This window comes from Sturnira hondurensis, unplaced genomic scaffold, assembly GCF_014824575.4.
Source record: "Sturnira hondurensis isolate 20B ecotype Veracruz unplaced genomic scaffold, ASM1482457v3 Scaffold0020884, whole genome shotgun sequence".
In the NCBI taxonomy this organism is placed as follows: domain Eukaryota; kingdom Metazoa; phylum Chordata; class Mammalia; order Chiroptera; family Phyllostomidae; genus Sturnira; species Sturnira hondurensis.
In genome coordinates this window covers 3035074-3050584 of record NW_028093515.1, presented here as the reverse complement: position 1 = coordinate 3050584, position 15511 = coordinate 3035074, and the positions used below count along the sequence as shown (strand labels likewise).

General features: G+C 40.7%; 1 protein-coding gene and 1 non-coding gene across 2 annotated transcripts in view; both read right to left on the bottom strand.

Annotated features, from left to right (window-relative positions):
* UBA2 (ubiquitin like modifier activating enzyme 2) overlaps positions 1-11270 on the bottom strand; it is a 43610-nt gene extending 32340 nt beyond the window's left edge. Inside the window, exons 1-5 of the mRNA XM_037030732.1 lie at positions 11062-11270; positions 8207-8290; positions 6699-6769; positions 5441-5505; positions 4098-4198 (exon numbers count right to left, since the gene is read on the bottom strand). Of these exons, the coding sequence (XP_036886627.1) occupies positions 4098-4198; positions 5441-5505; positions 6699-6769; positions 8207-8290; positions 11062-11199 (459 nt within the window). The 5' untranslated portion in view covers positions 11200-11270. The remainder of the gene's footprint in view (positions 1-4097; positions 4199-5440; positions 5506-6698; positions 6770-8206; positions 8291-11061) is intronic.
* A 4135-nt stretch (positions 11271-15405) lies between these two features.
* Positions 15406-15511, bottom strand: LOC118976383 (U6 spliceosomal RNA). Its single transcript, XR_005064259.1, has one exon. It is a non-coding gene; the product is annotated as a U6 spliceosomal RNA (small nuclear RNA).

The window sequence follows — 15511 nt, the reverse complement described above, 5'->3', positions numbered from 1 at the left end:
TAGCAGACCGAGGGCTTTCCCCATGATAGCATTTCTGGGGCCCTCCCGGTATGTTTTCTTGGAGGCAATGATATATGGCCAGCAGTTATTCCTCCTATCACAGAAGAGAAAAAAAACAAACCAGCTGCCTTAACCTATTGACAGATCCTGAAGGCCTCTACTGATTTAATTAAATTGACCACACTTTGATATTTACACACCTTTACAGAATGATCCTACATATGCTTCCCAAAGTAGTTTTGACAGTTAAAGTAGAACCAAAATTTTCAAGATGGGTAAACTGCCAAACAAATAAAAAGGGCAAATTTCAAGTACAGTGTAATTCCTTTTAGTTTCAAAATCTGTAAAATCATTCTTCAAATGTACTTATGTTTAGTTTCTTGAAAGAATTAGAAAAAAACGATGTGAACAGCAAATGAATCACAATGCTAAGATTTTATAATTGGGTTATGAGTACACAGATATTCACTCTATTATTTTCTATCCAAACTTCTGGGAAACTTAATACACCAAAAATATTTTCCAACACATTCTTCAGATCTATCCATCCAAACTTTTTATTTTTTTTTAAATGTAACTGTATTTGGAGATAACTCTTTTTTTTTTCTTAAAGATTTTATTTATTTATGTATCTTTAGAGGAGAAGGAGAGAGGGAGAGAAACATCAATGTATGGTTGCCTTTTGTGCGTCCCCTGCTGGTAGTTAGCCTGCAAGGAACCGGCCTGCAACCCAGGCATGTGCCCTGACTGGGAACCGAACCGTGATCGTCTGGTTCGCAGGCCTGTGCTCAATCCACTGAGCTACACCAGCCAGGGCCCAAACTTTTTAAAATTTTATTTTGTTTATGCTTTTACAGTTGTCCCAATTTTTACCCTTTTACCCCCTCCACACACTGCCCACTCACTCAGGCAATCCCCACACCGTTGTCCATGTCCATGGGTCATGCATATCTATATATATCTATATGTATCTATATATATCTATATCTGTATCTATATGCTTTGGCTACTACATTTCCTATGCTGTCCTTTACATTGCCATGACTATTCTGCAACAAATTTTTACAAAATTCCTCTACCTTCTCTAGCCTATCCCCGACGCCCCATCCATCCGGCAACCATCAAAACGTAGTCTGTATCTGACTGTTCCTGTTCTGCTTGTTTGTTTGCTTTTTCAGATACAATTGTTGATAGATATGTATTTATTCACATCTTATTGTTCAGATTTTTGATCTACTCCTTAAAGATGACCCTTTAATATTTCATCTAATACTGGTTTTGTGGTGATGGACTCCTTTGTTTTTCTTGTCTAAGAAGCTCCAGCTATCCTTCGATTCTAAATGATAGCTTTGCTGGATAGAGTAATTTTGGTTGTTAAGTCCCCACTTTTCATCACTTGGAATACTTCTTGCTATTCCCTTCTAACCTGCAATTTCTTTAGAGACATTAGTTGATGGTCTTAAGGGAACTCCCTCATAGGTAACTAAGTGCTGTTCTCTGTTTTTATGTTTCTCTCTGCCTTTAACCTTTGGCATTTTCATTATGACATGTCTTGGTGTGAGCCTCCCTTGGTTCATCTTGTTTGGGATTCTCTGCGCTTCCTAGACTTACATGTCTATTTGCTTCACCAAGTTAGGCAGGTTTTCAGTATTTTCTCCAACAGGCTTCCAATTTCTTGCTCTCTCCTCCCTTCGACACATCCGTGATACATATGTTGGTATATCTGAAGTTGTCCCAAAGTTTAGTTCAACTATCCTCACTTTGGAGGGGATTCTTTTTTCCTTCTTGTTATTCTGACTGGGTGTTTTGGGGCTTTTTGCTTCCTTATATTCCAAATGACTGATCTGATTCTTAGCTTCACCCACTCTATAGGTGATTCCCTGTAATCTTCATTTTAGTGTATGGCTTCATTTCTGAATGGTTCTTTATGGTTCCCATGTCCATTTTATGCTATCGAAGTTCTGAATTCACCCGCTCTTCTCCTAAGTTCATTCAGCAAACTTACAAATGGTGTTTTGAACTCTTTATCTAGTAGAGTTCAAAAAAATGGAGACATTGCTTGTCTCCATTTCACTTAATTCTTTTTCTAGAGTTTTGTTCTTTCTTTCATTTGGGCCATGTTTGTCTTCTCAATTTGGCAGCCTCCTTGTGTTTGTTTCTATGTATTAGGTAGAGCTGCTACTACTCCCTTGCTTAAAAGAGGGGCCTAATATAGTAGGTGTCCAGAGGAACAGCCTCCCCTATCACCCAAGCTAGGTACTTGAGGTGTGCCCACCATGTGGGCTGTGTGCACTCTCCTCTTGTAGTTGTCTTGATTGCTGCTGACAAGTCAATGGGAAGGATTTACCCAGGCCAATCAGTCACAAGGACTGGCTGTCACCACTGACCACTTACAACAGCTATGGAGGGATCCACTCCACAGAGTAGGACTTACTTCAGCAAGGTTCTGGTGCCTTTGGAGTCTGCCCCTTGAATGTGTTGCTTGTGGAGATAGCAGGGTGATAGTACTCCAGCATGGTCTGTTGCTGTCCAGCAGGTGTACTGGCTCTGGGGCCTCACGGAAGGTGGCAGACAAAGGTTAAACACTGCCTGTGTTTCGTCTGGGGCCAAGAGCATAAACTACAAAGCAATCTGTGGATGGCAGCTATTGTGCTGGGCTCAGAGGTGCCCAAAGCAAAGCCAGACACTGCTAGTGCCAGGCCTCCAGCCAGTCAGCCCACAGGGCTCACTGAGGCCAGATGCTGCTTGTTTGAGAGAATTTATAAAAATCTGAAGCACAAGCCAAAACAGGCCATTTGTATAGAAAAGCCTTTGGGAACAGCTTGGGTGGGCCCTAATGTTCGGTGGGACAGAGCCTCGGGGAACCAGCAGGGGTGGGTCAAACAGTGTGAGCCAGGTTGCTGCTCACCCACCAGTCCTGTGGCTCTGTGGTTTGGGGGAGGATGCTCATAAAAGGAACACTGGCCTCTCCCACCACTTCTCTCTGGGAGAAAGCTGCCCCCAGGCTCTCATCCTGGTGCTGGACAATGCAGCTTCTCCCTGTGTGTCTCTGGCGCCTTTCAATCTGCTGCTCCCATGCTGAAGCTGAGAAGGAGTGAGTCTGATTAAGTATGTGCATGGGCCATTAAAGAGAACTGCCAGGGAATTTAGCAGTTTCTGTCTTCCACGGCCTCAATTCCCACTGGTTTTTACTGCCAGAAGGTATGTGCACTTATTTTCCTGGCACTGAAACCATGGGTTAGGGAGCCCAGTGTGAGGCCAGTGTGGGGGTGGGACCCCTCACTCCCAAAATGTATCACCCAATTTTTATCTGCCACATGTGGGTGTGGGACCAGGACATTCCATATCTCCACCCTTACCAGTCTTGATGTGGTCTCTTCTTTATTTCATAGCTGTAGGACTTTCATTCAGGACTTTCGATTTCTGGCAGTTCTGAACAATGGTTGTTTTAGTTTAGTTGTAATTTTGATGTGGTTGTATGAGGGGAAAGCTGTGTTTACCTAGGCCATCTCAGCTTTCTCCAGACTTTTTCACACAAAATGTAACTTTTTAGAATCCTTATTCACCATATACAAACTATACCATGACATCTCACATCTACAAAGAATTTTAAAAGTCAGCCCTGGCTGGTGTAGCTCAGTGGATTGAGTGGGGGCCTGCAACCTAAGGGATCACGGTTGGATTCATGTACCTTGCCTCAGACGAGGCACATGCCTGGGTTGCAGGCCAGTTCCCAGTAGGGGACACACGAGAGGCAACCATACATTGATGTTCCTCTCCCTCTCTCCTTCCCTTCCCCTGTAAACATAAATAAAATGTTTAAAAAATATTTTCTTAAAGTCAGGTTTATTATGTTTACCAGTCTACGGATTTTAAGGTACAAGGTAAATGACTCAAAATAGCAGAGATAAAGGATCTCTGCCTGCCTTCTTTTGGGGTGCCAGATGGTACCCTAAGGTTTAATAGGGCACAAAATTCCTTATGTCCTGGATATCGAGTCACTCATACCATATAAATGCAAAGTTTATGTCATCCCTCCTTCTCCTTGGCGTCTCAAGTATTTCAAAAGTATATATATATAAATAAAAGTTCTTTACCTTTTTAATAGTAGTTACTTGCCCAAGGTAACCAGCAGTTCCACTCTCAATAAGAGGGACATCAGCCGCCAGACACATCCTATTAACATGGTTTCGGGCAGCTGCAAAAAAAAATAATAGTTAGCAGGACTTCATTCAGGGGCAGGGGGAGAAATTAGTTAACCTTTAATTAGGATGACATTTACACAAACTATTTTTTTACTTTACGTGCAATTTACTTACAGCTGTGACCACAACACAACTGTTACAGACATTGAAGAAACACTCACTAGCATCATTTCCAACGTAAGGAATTTGTTTACCTCAGGAAAAGCACCTCTATAGGTAATTATTAAATTTTCCAAAGTGCCATCTTCTTCTATTGCTGTGCCTACTCCATAAACCTTGACTAAAACAGTGTTTCAATGTGTTCTGAGTTCTTAACTTGCTTCTTATTCTAATATAATTTCAGGTAATACATGAAGTTTAGGAGAATGTGGACTATCAATTTGGAACTATTACGGCAGTTTAAGGCTAGGTAAAAGATGAGTTCAGTTAAAAGATTCTTTCTGACCCTTCATATGTGACTTTGTATGTTTTTTCTTTTGCTATTTCTATCCCAAAATTGTTACAAACTCATTTGACAGATGTATTTTACATTTGGAAGTATTTAGAGGCAAGGAATATTAAGTATTTTTACCCCACATTCCAGAAACACGGTAACAATGACTGGCTACATAACACTGGATCATATGAATCATCACCACATATTGTGAAAAGTTTTAGTTCATCCATAATGTGTGCATCTAATAGAATCTAATCTAATATCTCACAGCACCAGATATAGTTCAAGAGCCATAGCTTCTGTTACCAACTTTAGCATCCTGTTGCCTCATTCGCAAAACAGTGGTTTTTAGCTCTGATTGCACTTTCTGGGGAATCATCTGGGGAATGATTGATTCTGATTGAATCATCTGGGGAACTTTTGAAAAAATGACCCTGTAAGTCTGGCTGAACTAGTCTTGGGTAAGATCTGAACATTGATATTTCTTAGATTTCCACATAAATGAAGGGAGTGACAGAATTTAAGTGCTGGGGTAATCAGAATCAAACATCCATGTATATACCCTATGTGGTCACCCTCTTTAGTATTTTTCCTTATATTCACACCTTTGATAGCTAAATTTCTGCCTGAAACCAGTTTTATTTAAAATTACAATCATTTGGCAAGATTTAAATCTGATCACACATCTGTTTAAGTTCTAACTCATAAGGAAACATTTTATTTAATTCTAAATGTGTAAGCAGCCTTGTTATGGGGAAAGAAAAATACTTAGAAATTTTAAGTATTAAAATAATCTCACCTCTGTTATCTAAAGCATTCATAACCAATATAAATTGTCGGAAAAATTCCACATTATAGTCAGGGCTACAACGCAAAACAAAAAAAGATCAATAAAACAACCAGCCTTATACATTATCTTCACAGTAAAATACAGGGTCCTGTAACGTATATTACAGTAATTATGATGCAAAAATAACTGAAATAATCATGGGTCTCTACACTGACATAGATTTGACTTTTTCTAAACACCATAAGAAAATTTTAAAGAAATTACTTTCCCCTAATCCCTAGGACTGGCTTTGTGGTCAGCTACCTAGGGCCAAGAGCAAGATATCCAACTAGCAGAAAGATGGCATGACTTCACTGGTCCCATCAGGCCTTCTGTGGGCAGCAAGTGCCTGGGAACACACAGAGAACACATTCCCAGGATCTGCCTGGCCTCTGGCTTCACCTCACATGGTTGGGATCAGACAGGGTTCAGGTCCCAAGAGTCTCTGCTTTTAGCAGCACTGGGAAAGCAACACAGGGTAAGGGGGTTACAGGGCTGTGGGCAAGCTTGTAGAACAAACATCCAGAGCATAAAAAAGAAGCTGGATGTACAAATTCCCTGAGAAAGTATACGACTTCCTCTAATTTCAGACCTCAAATAAGAACTCATTATTTTTAATACCATTTACTTGTGAGCTACATTACTCTAGGATGATTGAAGCCCTGTGCTAACACCTCCAAAATGACATACTTACTCTATCTAGCTTTACTGGGATCAGAGCATATTCATATACTATCAAAACTACTGACCCATCACAATTCCTATGTTACCCTATAGAAGTCAAGGTCCTAAAAATGAATTACCTTGGAAAGGAACTTTTAAAACTGAAAAAGACCACAGCTAAAATCAATCAGAATGAGAGCAAATAATTTAGAAAAATCTGAATCATCACATAAAAGGATTTTTCATAGTTTAGAGTATGTTTTTATTTAGAACAAGAATATAAGATCCTTTATTAAGTTTTCAAGTTAACTTATTTATTCAAAGTATTAAAATATCTCACCTCTTATCTAAACCACTCAAATCATATATATAAACTATTACAAGAATGCCACTTGACCTATGTGGGCACAAACTACCACATTTTAATTATACTAGAAAAGTCATTTTTACAAAGCAGAATGACTTCAAGCTCATATACTTGGCCAATAAAAATACCTTATACTTTAAAACTTTAATTTAAAAAAATTACAACAAAAAATCTTGCAACATAATAGTAAGAGCATACTTCATGATGCTGTCATGGTAGGCTATGATATTAGCTTTCGGGTAAAACTGCAGTACACTTTCTTTGGCAACCTGGAAAAACAAGCAACACTAAATTACTAATTTACTAAATTAATACAACATTTCTATCTGTATTTGAAATACATTTATGGCAAACAATACTATTGTTTCACCTACTTACTAATCTTGTTTTTATTAAAAACTAAAGAAATATAAAAATGTCAAAATTTCATTAAAAATAAGCTATATACACATATTTATAAAATAATAGGAGGGCCACCCTACTCCCACATATAATTCTACAAGAAAAACAAGCTTCATTAAAAATACAAAATACAGCACAGAAGTGTCATTCATTCATTCAACAAATATTTACTAAGCATCTTCTATGTACCAGGATTTGTATAAGGAAGGCACTTGGTGAGCCAAAGTGCCATTAACCTAATAACCATCTAGATAAATGTAACTATAAACTATGAGAAATGATACCCAGAAAAAGCAGAGGTTATGATGAGAAGATCTGGTTTATTCTCAGAGATTTGGGACAGTATCCCCAGAGAAGGGAGCCTAATGGAGAAAACCGTGGGTGGGAGTTTACCACAAGGACTGGCGAAAAAACCAAAGGGAAAAGATGTTCTAACACCCCAATCAAAATGGGACATTCAAGGAACTAAAAGCCCCAGTCAGACAGGTGTTGCTTAGAGCACTGTTTACACCAAGTTGGAGGTTCATTCCTTGGTCAGCAGACATAAAAGAATCAACCAATCAATGCATGGATATGTAGAACAACAAATCAATGTTTCTCTTTCTCTCTTAAAAAAAAATCAATAAAGAAAAGGGGGAAAAAAGGGACTAAAGAAAGGTCAGGGAGGCTAGAACCACAGGGGAGGCTGTCTCCTTTAAAAACGCACAACAGCACTGGCAGGTGTGGCTCAGCTGGGCGAAACTCCACAAAGCAGGAGGTCCCAGGTTGGATTTCCAGCCAGGGCTCCGGTCTGGATTGCCAGTGAGATCCCCGATCCACTTATGACAGGCAAACCAGTTTATGTTTCTCTCTCACATCGGTATTCTTCTCCCTCTTTTTCTCCCTTCCTTACCCTCTCTCTAAAATAAATAAAGTTAAACAAATAAAATAAAAAGGGACTGCATAAACTACAGCTTCTCTGATCTCCAGATACAGGAGCAGCCAGTCTCTAGAGAATGTAGGAACACAAGGTTCATCACAAGCAAACAATCATAAATTTAAATAAGAAAGGATTTAAATGCTCTACCATTTACAGGATTTGGTAGAGCACTTCCATTTCCTCAGCAGACCAAAAAAGGAAGGTATCTTTAATCCCTTACTCCACTTATCCTTTTTATTCTTCACAATCCCTCAGCTAAAGAGATGGCTCCTCCCTGTTATCCTTCCTACTATATATCTAATTAACCTAACATCATAAATAGAGGATCCATCAAAGAATAGAAAAATACATGAATATACGGAAATGGTATGATTAACATAGTTACCTGGGCCTTTGATCTTCCAACATGTTTCTTTTGAAATAAAAACTGCCTGTTGAGGTTGCTGACATCAATAGTATCCAGATCAATCTACAAATACACAAAACCCAGATAAATCATAACATTTCTGGTATGTTTGAACAATAGCACTATTTTTTGCATAACCAAAAACTTTTGATATTTGCCACATTAGTGGAGAAAGTGCTTTTTTGACCAATGCCATGATTCTTAAATAGATAATGCATATAAAAAAAATACAGGACCCAGCCCTGACTGGCGTAGCTCAGTGGATTGAGCGCGGGCCTGCGAACCAGACGATCGCGGTTCGATCCCCAGTCAGGGCACATGCCTGGGTTGCAAACCGGTTCCTTGCAGGCTAACTACCAGCAGGGGATGTACAAAAGGCAACCATACATTGATGTTTCTCTCCCTCTCTCCTGCCCCTCTAAAAATAAATAAATAAATAAAATCTTAAAAAAAAAAAATACAGGACCCATACTGATTTCTCAAAAATTACTATGGTCAGGGTTGGGGAAAAATACACAATAAGAACAGAAAATAAAACAGGGAATAACAAATAAAAGATAAAGACCCAAAACGGTCATAAAATATTACAAAGAAAAAGTAAAATGAGACAAAAATCTTAAAAAACAAAAACAAAAAATAAGACTTAATTCCAGAGATAACTACCACCCCTCGAAAAATCTTTTTGGATAAAAAAAGAAGAAAAAAATTTTTTTTTTGCCCTGACTGGTATAATTCCCAGTCAGGGCACAGGCCTGGGTTGCCAGCCAGGTCCCCAGTTGGGGTATGGGAGAGGCAACAGATCTATTGATGTATCTACTGTTGTTTCTTTTCCTTACTCCCTCCCTTCCCTCTCTAAAATAAAGAAAATCTTTATAAAAAGAAAATCAACCAGTGAATGCATAAATAAGTGGAACAACAAATCAAAGGTTTTCTCTCTCCATAAAATCAATCAATAAATTCCATATTGAAAATGCAGCCCTGGTGGTGTAGCTCAATGGACTGAGCTGCAAATAAAAGGGTCCCTGGCTCAATTTCGAGTCCGGGCACATGTCTGGGTTGTCGGCCAGGTCCCCACTGGGGGCCACTCGAAAGACAACCACACACTGATGTTTCTCTCCCTCTCCTCCCTTCCTTCCCCTTTCTAAAAATAAATAAAATCTTTAAAAAAATAAAGAAAGAAAATGCATTATATAACCCATCTCCACCAATCTAATCTTTCAATCTACGTATTAAGATTTAACTGTGCAGGAGGGGGTGGGGGGGGCGGGCAGGGAATATAAAACAGAAAACTACTTTGAATAAGAATTAAATAAAAAATTAAAAAAAGAAAGCTTGGAAAAATGTATGTATAAATAAATAAATAAATAAGATTTAACTATGCCCTGTTTTTCTTCCTTAAATAATACTTGGTTGAATTTTGCTAATTTCTTTAATTCAAAAATCTTCAACACAATTTCATTTACAATTGTTTCTTGACGGCTGTAAAGAAAAATTTCTACCCAAGATTTTTAAAGTGTCATATTTTAAGTCTTACCTATTGCTGCTCAAAAGCAAATATAAGGCAAGAAAATAATGACAAGTCATTTTCATTCCATTTCAATAAGTTTATACGCAGAGTAATTAAATCTTCTAATTATGAAACATCTTAACAGTTTTTCCTGTAATCTGGGAAAATCATCAAGCCTTATAACAAACCACCTAAACATTTTATCTTTGTACTTTCAAAATTTACTACAAAAACTTGAATTAAAAATTTTACCACAAAAACTAAACCAAATAAAATAGGATCAGCATTTATTTTCAGGTGCCCAAATTCACTGTCTAGTCTATTACAAAATAGTTCTTTTAAATAAGTATCAGTAGTTATCAGGTGAGGCACAACCATTTTGAGTTTGTAGTACAGAAGGGAATGGGGAGACAGACCCGTGTACGTTGTTCCTCCAATCACTCATTTATCAGCTCAGACATCTCTACTTTTTTCCCAATTCATGCTTCTACTACATCTTAAGACATTTTAAACTCACATCCATTTCCAGGAAACATCTCTAATCTCTGAAGAGTTTACTTTAATAGGAATAACTTGATTTCAAATTAGTCACTGCAAACTAATGCAAAAGTTAAGATCCTAACCAACATCTGTAGTGAAATAAGTGTATTATCCATGCTAATAGTAATGACAGTCACACTCGTTGTACCCACAACAGAAGAGCACGCGCCCCAAAGGAGTTCTGCCACTCGCTTCGAGAGCCAAGGTAAATTACTAAACCCCACTGCGTCTCACTTTTCTTCACATGTTTTTTTTAAAAAAGTGATTAAAATAGTGTTTGCAACTATATAGAAGTAGTTAAGATTACTTGCGTTAATGCGAGTAACCCCTCGGGACTTCACCAAGGCTCGGGACAAGCGCTCATTCGGGTAGTAATACCGCCACCCTCTGCTCTGGATAATCTCTGAGTTCAGGGGGCCCGGCCCTCTGATTTCAAGTCACAATATGCACTAGAAATTCAATCACCTCCTGCCTCGCATTAAAGCTAAGAACTGCTCCACAGCGGGAGGCTGCTTCTACACCCTAGAGAAGCCACGAACTGGTGCTGTCCTGAAGGCGGAGGCCGTCCCGCCGAGGGGCGCCCGAAGACCCGGGCCCGCGGCCTCCTCGGTATCCCGCGCAGGCCCAGGTAGCAGCGAGGCCTGCTCCGTCCCCGCCGAAAAGCTTTCTCAGTTCGGCCAGGACCCCGCCGCCTCTTGGCCCGCTGCCGCACCCCGACTCCGTTCACGACCCCCGGGCCCGGGCACCACGGCCCACCATTCAGCCCGCGCGCAAGCCTGGCCCTCACCAGGTCGATGTGGGTGAACCCGGTAAGCACGAGGTTCTTGAGGAGCTCACAGCCGATGCCGCCCGCGCCCACCACCAGCACTCGGCCACGGGCCACGGCCTCTGCCAGCTCGCGGGGAAGCCCCCGTGAGAGAGCCATGGCGGGACGACCACGAGCAGCGACTCAGGCGGAGGCGGGAGAATTGAGCCGAGACCGGAAGCGGGTGGGGGAAGGGCGGTCCGACTTCCGTTTCTGCGCACTGCGGCCGCCAATCGGCTCAAGATGCGGGCGGGCTAGGATTTGAAGAGGCGGCCGCCCTTCTCAGACTTGATTGCGAGCACCGGGAGTTTCACACTTGGGGCTGTACTCCTGCTTGGTCGTGTTGTTATTTTGTTTTTTAGTTAATTTTCTTAGAGACAGAGGAAGGGAGGGCGAAAGAAGTAGAGAAACACCAATTAGGCTGCCTCTCGCACGCCCTGGACCCGGGACCTGGACCTGCAACCCACTTCGTCTAAGGATGCCCAAAATACTGAGCCACACTGGTCAGGACCGGTCGTGTTCTTTACATACATCCGCAGACCCACTGTCCACTTTAAGAAGCCTAAGGGTCACCTTGTAGCCTGTGGTTAAACCTGCCAGCCAAGATTTCTATACAGGTTAGAAAACATACCCCTACATGTAAAGAGCTCTTATAAATTGGGAAGAAAATGAATGCCACTCCCCCCCACCGCCCGCAAATACTGGCAAAAGATGTGAACAGGCAATCAAAAGAAAATGGGCAATACGATCAATAAGCATATTGAAATTTAATCAAAGAAATACAAAGTTGTATGTAAATTATTCTTACCTGTTAAAGCAGCAAAAAATTGAGAGAGGGGCTGGAAGTCAGGGTGAGAAAGGAGGAGTGATTAAGAAGTACAAATTAGCCCGACTGGTGTAGCTCAGTGGATTGAGCGCGGGCCTGCGAACCAGACGGTTCGATTCCCAGTCAGGGCACATGCCTGGGTTGTAGGCCAGTTCCCAGCAGGGGCCAGTTCCCAGCAGGGGATGCACCAAAAGCAACCATACATTGATGTGTCTCTTCCTCCCTCCTTCCCTTCCCCTCTAAAGATAAATAAATAAATATTTAAAAAAAAGAAGTACAAATTAGAGCCCTGGCTAGTGTAGCTCAGTGGTTTGGGCATGGGAGGCCAACCAAAGGGTTGCCGGCTGGATTCCTACTCAGGGCACATGCCTGGGTTCCAACCAGGTCCCCAGTACCAGATGTGTGAGAGGCAACCACACATTGATGTTTCTCCCTCTTTCTCCTTTCCTTCCCCTCTCTCCAAAAATAAATAAAATCTTAAAAAAACAAAGTATGAATTGATAGTTACCAAAGTGTCATGAGGATGTGAAGTACAGCATAGGGATTATAGCCAATAATATTATAACTATGTATGGTGCCAGATGGCTACTAGAGTTATTGGAGATCACTTCATAAGGTGTATAAGTGTCTAATTACTATGTTTTATACATGAAACTAATATAATATTGTATGTCAACTGTAATTGAAAAAATGTGTCTTAAAAATGGCAGAAAAAAAGTGTAACACTTGTCAAAGGATAGGGTAAACAAGCATGAATAAAGCAGAGCTTTTAGGCATATTAAAAACTTTTGAGTTTATTAGAGCAAAAATCGATTCAAATCAGGCAGCACCCAATCTAGCTGGTAGGCACTTTGAGGAGCTGTTAAAACCCTTTCTTTTTTTTATAGACAGAAGGGAGCAGGAACAAGAAACTTATCACTAAGCAAAAAAAGTGGATGGGTTGGTTTAAAGTCACTTTCCTTTAGAGGGTGAGGGGTTTATCAGGCAGATAACCTAGTTTGGTGATACGCAGCTTAGCATAAGTAACTACATTTGGACCTATGGTCTTTTTTATTTCACAAGGATAATTTGGAAATATTATTCAAAAACTCTAAAATTATGCATACCTTTTGACTCATTCATTCCAATTCAAAGAATTTGTCCTATGACAATTATCACTAATTTTTAAAAGAGCCACGGGGATGGACGTTCATCACAAGAACAAAAATTGGAAAAAAACAATAAAAATTTGTATTGTCAATGAATATTTTTAAAAAATACTTTGCAGCAATACAAATTATTGCTGGATAATAATTTGTATTCCTGGGCGAATACTGTTGGGGAAATGCTCTAAATTTCGAAAGAAACAGATTCAAAACTGTTTGTATGATGAAATTATGTGAAAACAAAAAATGTATTTGTTAAAATCAAAAGCAAATGGAGAGAAGTCTTGCAGTTTCCCTGAGGAAACAAAACAAGTTTAGGCAATAATTTAGTTTAGTTACCAATCACTATGAAGACACTGCTTTATCACAGTATAAGCTGCTTTGTAAAATATATCCGAGTCTCATTCCACGTTCTAGTTTGAGTGCTCCCACTTTGCAAACTGTCTTTTCAGTTGTGCACAATAAACTTTTACTAATTACTACTTCTGTGATTCATTGGTTTTACTTTGGCTGAACCTTTGGCAGTTAAAAAACAAGAAAAACTATAGTTAATATTTTTATGTACCTGTGTGTGGTAGAATTATATATAATTTTATTTCTTCTTTAAAGTTTTTTTCTTTTACTGTTTATTAAGGTGTATCTTAATTTTTTCGCTTTTGCCCCCTCCACCTACCCCACCCCTGTAGCCCACAGTCTGTCCATGTCCACGGGTCATTCATACATGTTCCTTGACTAGTCCCTTCCCTTCTTTCCATCATTCCCCCCCCCCCAACTCTCCTCCCCTCCTATAGCTATCAGTCTGTTCCATGTCTCTAGTTCTGTTTTTCTTATTAGTATATTTTATTCATTAGATCACTAGAATCTAATGAATAGATCACTAGATGAGATTATATGGCATTGGTCTTTTGCCAACTGGCTTATTTCATTTAGCATAATAGTCTCCAGTTCCATCCATGCTGTCACAAAAAGTAGGACTTTCTTCTTTCTGCTGAGTAGTGTTCCATTGTGTAAATGTGTTGGGGACCGCTCTGCCTGGTTTCAGGAATTGTAAACCCCCCATGGCAAAGGATGAGGGAGTGACCTCCAGAATTCGAGCCACAGGAGACAAAGGCTTGTCTCTGGTAGCGAGTGATGCCTTAGTTTCCTCTCCCTGCCCCCAAAGCATGGTTGGAAGTCAGAGACGGGTAAGACTCCCCAGGAGAGGCAACCTAAGCCAGACTCGATCACTTGGGAGGCCATCATGGAAGGACTTGGGGGACTGCAACAAAGAAAGAGCACTAGATCTCTGCNTAGTCCCTTCCCTTCTTTCCATCATTCCCCCCCCCAACTCTCCTCCCCTCCTATAGCTACCATGTCTCTAGTTCTGTTTTTCTTATTAGTATATTTTATTCATTAGATCACTAGAATCTAATGAATAGATCACTAGATGAGATTATATGGCATTTGTCTTTTGCCAACTGGCTTATTTCATTTAGCATAATAGTCTCCAGTTCCATCCATGCTGTCACAAAAAGTAGGACTTTCTTCTTTCTGCTGAGTAGTGTTCCATTGTGTAAATGTGTTGGGGACCGCTCTGCCTGGTTTCAGGAATTGTAAACCCCCCATGGCAAAGGATGAGGGAGTGACCTCCAGAATTCGAGCCACAGGAGACAAAGGCTTGTCTCTGGTAGCGAGTGATGCCTTAGTTTCCTCTCCCTGCCCCCAAAGCATGGTTGGAAGTCAGAGACAGGTAAGACTCCCCAGGAGAGGCAACCTAAGCCAGACTCGATGACTTGGGAGGCCATCATGGAAGGACTTGGGGGGCTGCAACAAAGAAAGAGCAATAGACCTTTGCCCCCCAGCTTTGTGACATAGCCTGAGTCCTCTGGGAGAAGCACTTCTTGGCTCTAATCCACTTAAAACCTGATGGGGAGGGGTGCAGCTCCTTGCCTTGCTAGAGGGAATCTGGCAGCACAAAGAATTCCTTAAAAAATCCTGTCAAACCTGCTCTGCTTAAGAGTGCTTTCATTCATACGTTAAGGGTCCGAGCAGAAAACCCTAAAGTTTCTGCAACCCCCTTCCTGACAGACTCTGACTCAGACTAAGCCCTCAGATTTCTTTGAAATGTTATCTACTGTTTGATCCCTGTCGCCCCGTGTATTACAACTCAATAAAAGCCCCTGGAGAAAGGGGGTCCTGGCCTTTCTCCCCTGAGAAACTGGCCACCTCCCCAAGCAGATCATGTCTCAGTAGTGTTTACTTTCATCCGAGGCGGACAGGGGGACTTGAGGACAAAGTCGCTCCCACAGAAATGTACCACAGGTTTTAATCCACTCATCCACTGATGGGAACGTGGGCCGTTTCCAACACTTGGCTAAACACATGGAACACTTCATGAGTTTGCGTGTCAACCTTGTGCAGGGACCACGCTAATCTTCTCCGAATGGTTCCAGTTTAGCATATGTGCTGCCGAAGCGAGCAC